Here is a 5,333-nt window from a genome sequence, read left to right on the forward strand (position 1 = left end):
GCTGTTAACAAGCAGATTTGTCTTCACTGAAGAAAAGAGAAACAATAACTTCTTAAGCCACAGCCTTAGATGAAAGATAAAAGACATTAAGAGGCTGTTTACACAACACCGTTTTCAACTAAAAATTGAAAACTTTTTGTGTTTTGGCTGTTCGTTTACATGACAACTGTGTTTTGGGTGCCTGAAAACGCAAACTTTTGAAAACGGTCTCCGTGTAAACAACAAAAACACGAATTTGTGAAAATGATGACGTCATGCACATGCGTATTACATGTTCAGTCTATAGTGTTTCATCGCCATCTAATGGCCTGCCAGCAGAATACAACGTTTTTAGTCATTTTCACGGATCGTTTTGACAATGGTGCTGTCTGTACACGGAAAACTCAAAGGAAAAACTTCTCCGTTTTAAGCATATCGTTGTCATGTAAACGTACCCTTAATCTCTCAGCAGAGGAGGATTAAACAACTCCACAAACAGCATTACCAGCTTCACTTATTACTAACCAGTTTGACTTTATTTCTGTCATGTGTTTACAGAAGCTCTTATTGAGAGTTAACAGGCGTTTAGATGTTGATGAAACAATAGTTTCAATGCATATTGAACACTTTATTAAATATTAAGCACATAAAGATCTTTATATTGTAAAGATGTGATTCATATTCTCTGATTGCTTTCTCTCTATGGATGTGCCTCTGGATCCAGATACAGCTAATCTATATCTCATCCTGTCTGATGATGGGGGGAAAAGCGAGACATGAGGACATTAAACAAAAGCTCCCAGATTACCCTGAGAGGTTTGATAACTGCATCTGTGTCTCTTTAGGGAGGTTTTATTTTGAGGTGCAGGTGATGGGAAAGACTAAATAGATTTAGGAGTGGCTGGAGAATCTGTTAACAGAAAGGGAAAGATCACAGTGACTCCTCAGAATGGATACTGGACTGTGGGTCTGTGGAATGGGAATGAATATTGGACCTGTGCCGCTCCATCTGTCCGCCTGTCTCTGAGAGTGAAACCGCAGAAGGTGGGGGTGTTTGTGGACTATGAGGAGGGTCTGGTCTCCTTCTATGATGTAGAGTCCAGATCTCATGTCTACTCATTCGCTGGTCAGTCTTTCACTGAGAAACTCTGAGTCGTAATGATAAAGGAAAAAATTCAGCCCCACTGATCATCTCACCTGCTAATTACAATAAATGATTTTACACCCAAGATATGAAATGAAAATATAGCTTTTTTAAACTAAGAACCTAAAAATGGTACTTTTTACTGTTTTTACTGTTTTCCCTTATATTATTTTATGGTTATCTGAAGCCATTTTGATTGATCACTCACACTGGTTCACACTGTGGCAATGTTAGCCCCTGCTGGTAGTTCCTGTAATTACACAATTTTTGTTTTTTAAATCAGCCATTATTGCAGTTGAAGTTATATTTTAGATGCTTAGTTTTGATTATATGAAATTCTGTCATATAGAGACTATGAATGAAATATTAAAATTTGGATTTGATATATGAATAATTTATCCATACAACAAATTTTTCCATGATTTACAGGTAAACGAGTTCAGCTTCAGGACTGATATATGTGTGTCTTAACACTTTTTGAAAATCATACAGAAAAGAATAAAACATGAAGTAAATGCTTTGTGCTAAATAAATGTATATAGTATGTGTTTAATATTTTTAATGACTCTCAAAATTAAACAGACTAGCTGTAGATTTACCCTTATCCAGCCTTTCTATGTTAAGCTTTGACTTTTATCCTAAAACCATTTATCATATTGTAGGCAGTTCTGCAATACCTTGAACACTCTGTATAGGCTATAATGTGAGCGCTTCACTGCTACATTTTCTTTTGTTCTCAATACAGTATCTAAGTGCAGGTTAAGAGTACCATCTGCTTGAGTCATCTCAGCCTTCGTCACTGTGTCCTCTCTCTTCTGCCTATTGACAAACAGAGATGTGGCTGTCCTGCCCCAGGGTCCCGTCCAAACGCACACACACACACACACGCACACACACACACCATAAAGCAAAATATCCTCTGACAGGAGAGGAAGGCTCTGTCTCTGTGGGCAACACAGAAGGTCCAGCCATGCTGACACTGAGTGAGAGAGACAGACAAATCTCTAACAGACTGTTCCTGACAGAAGAATTACTGTTATACAGCTGCGTTGTGCGTGTGTGAGTGTGTACACACTGGAGTTGACCAATGTGCTGTACATGTTAAAAAAAGAAAACGCTAATAAAATCAACATACATCATCAACAAATATAAAGGTTCCAAAAGGGTTTTTCTTCTCAGCAATGCTATAGAAGAACCATATAATATGAGGAAAATATTTCAGTTTCTGAGGGAAGAACAATACACAAAACTTGATTAAGGTATTTATCTGACAAAATTATTTGTATTGTACACCTACTTTTCCTTCCTGTGTACAATCTGTTTCTTATTTCCCAAATGACCATGAACTTCTAAACAGATTTCCCAAAACCCTTTTTAGTGGATTCACATTCCTAAACAATCATACTCCAAACAATATCAACCATAATCATAACCCATAAAATTTCAACAAAAGTTTGGTTTAAGCCCCTAACCTAACTCTTAAAGGGATAGTTCACCCAAAAATGGAAATTTGGGTTCCCCAAAGGATCACCTATCAGTGAAAAGTTCTTAAAAGAACTAGTAAAACTTTACTTAAAGTCCCCCTGTGGTGAAAATCAAGTTTTTAATGTTGTTTATATGTCTGTCTGGTGCTTTTAATATGCTTTAAGACAAACCATGTGCAAATTCATAAGTCAACACCATTGCAGAGTATTTTATCTTTAAAATTGCAGTGATAAAGACAGTTTCAAAAACGCGGTTTGAAATCGCTGGTGTTTCTGACATCACAAACTATGTGCCAGCGGCTTCAGCATATCATTAACTATGACCGCTCTGAAGCAGGGGAGTCTCCAGAGAAGTTTATCCCAGTATATTTTTCTGTTGATATGAAAAATCGATAGATTTAGTATTATAGTGGGTGTATGATGTATATTACAATGTTATGATGAACTATATGCCTTTCTCCACTGACGTTCTGAGTTGTTCAAAGCGTTTCTAAGGGTACTGATTGTTAGAAGGCAGCCGTCTGACTCGTGAACGGGAACAAGGTTTGTGTAACATTAGCGACACATTGTTAACTGTTTGATAACATAGTCACGCAAAACGCTAATCATTTTAATTACCATCATATGTCCAACGTTGTAAAGAGCGATACCATTGTGCAGCGATTACCTCAGTAAGTTGACCGAGTGGATCTCTGAGCTGATGTGAGTGAGTGGAGGCGGGGCTAATTTGCATATTCATAGATTCGCATATACTAAATGAGGCAAGTTACATTCAAACTATTTTAAGGCATGAAGAATTTTGTTTCACAGGAAAAAACATTTAAATATGTAATTTTGGTGATCAAAGAAAATTTTAAATGACAAACAACCAATTTCAGATGTAACAAGGAATCTACAAACATTATAATGCATTTTTGCTTTGGTTACAGTTATTTATGAAAAGATATACAGTACTGGTCAAAAGTTTGGGTCATACTGGTCATTAAGGTTTTGGAAAGTAGTCACTTAATCTCACTAAGGCTGCATTTATGCACAAAAATACAGTAGAAACAGTAATATTGTTAATTATTATAGCAATTAAAATTTTAAATGGCATATGTTATGTTGAAATATGTTAATATTAATGCTATTTAAGTTATTTAAAGTTTCACAATTAATATATTGCTACATTATAATTCTCATCACTCAGATAATAACCATCTGATAATGTGCCTTCAAAATGACCCAGAGACAGATGTGATGAAGACAGATTAGATGGTTTATTGAACATAAATAAGGCAGCCAAGCTGGTCTTGTCTTAATTGATGTACATGAATGGCGTCCAGGTGGACATCCCAAGAAGCTCTGACTTGAGAAAATGCCACTGAGCATGTGACATGTGCTTCATTGGTCTTTGCTGCATTTCATGGCAACACACTGTTGGGTGGATTGAGAAGAGCTTTGTGTGTGTTTTGCACTTTTGTCTTTGTTCATCGTCACTGTAAAACTCTTTATAAGCACATGGAAACACTGACAGTGTGATAGTGGCACCTCCACCCACCCATCACCTTTGATTTGGGCCCTTTGCAGCCAAATGAAACCACACAATAATGAGCTGCACAACCAGGGAAAGAGAGCTGATGAATTTATGGTGTCCACCTGAAGATGTGATCTTGGTGCTGCCAATGCCATGTTGTACAGAGCTATAGAAATCACAATACTATATGTGATGAAGCACATGTGCTTCATCACATATAGTATTGTGATTTCTATAGCTCTGTACAACATGGCATTGGCAGCACCAAGATCACATGTTTTGATTCCTAAGAAATGCATGAACTGATAAAATGTATAAATTGAGTGCAATGTTGGATAAAAGTATGTGAATGAATAAATGTAAATTCAGCCGAAACCTGGAGGGGATGTTTGTTTTTTAATGACTCTAAAAGCTTGACTAAACCATATAATATGAGGAAAATATTTCAGTTTCAGAGGGAAGAACAATACACAAAACTTGATTTAAGGTATTTATCTGACAAAATTATTTGCAAAAAAAAAAAATCAAACTACAGCTACATTTTATTTTACTATGCAAAAACAAAAAATGCATAGAAAAACTAAAAGTTTAAAGAAAAAAGCATACACTATCTACAACATTATCAGTTATTAATATTTCTCTTGTTTTTGCATGTGTTCATAATTTCTTTATATGACAGTCTGGCCAAAAATTATGTTTGCACAATTTGGCATGTTTCATTGCGTTCTCACAAATAAAACAATTGACTCAAAGCACAACTACAGAATATGCTTACAAAATCTTTATTATTAAAAAATTGTTAAAGATTGATTTTCTTTTGATTTAGATGTCAATTTTCCTAGGCCAGACATCACTTTTGGCCACAACTGTACACCTACACTTTTCCTTCCTGTGTACAATCTGTATCTTATTTCCCAAATTACCATGGACTTCTCAACAGATTTCCCAAAATCCTTTTTAGTGGAATCACATTCCTAAACAATCATACTCCAAACAATATCCCTCCCTAACCATAATCATAACCCATAAAATTTCAACAAAAGTTTGGTTTAAGCCCCTAACCTAAATCTTAAAGGGATAGTTCACCCAAAAATGAAAATTATCCTATGATTTACTCACCCTCAAGCCATCCTTCCAAAAAAAAAAAGCATCTATCCATGATAAAAGTAATCCATACGGCTTCAGTGGGTTAATAAAGGACTTCTGAAGC

General features: G+C 35.7%; 1 protein-coding gene across 1 annotated transcript; it reads left to right on the forward strand.

Annotated features, from left to right (window-relative positions):
• Window positions 1-681: 681 nt before the first annotated feature.
• LOC127516739 (zinc finger protein RFP-like) lies at window positions 682-1,639 on the forward strand. The gene is given in 4 exon segments (XM_051901597.1): window positions 682-738; window positions 740-863; window positions 866-1,126; window positions 1,129-1,639. Coding segments are annotated over 4 exon segments (510 nt in total). The 3' UTR covers window positions 1,197-1,639.
• The last annotated feature ends 3,694 nt before the right edge of the window (window positions 1,640-5,333 follow it).

Source organism: Ctenopharyngodon idella, chromosome 7, assembly GCF_019924925.1.
Source record: "Ctenopharyngodon idella isolate HZGC_01 chromosome 7, HZGC01, whole genome shotgun sequence".
NCBI classification, from domain to species: Eukaryota; Metazoa; Chordata; class Actinopteri; order Cypriniformes; family Xenocyprididae; genus Ctenopharyngodon; species Ctenopharyngodon idella.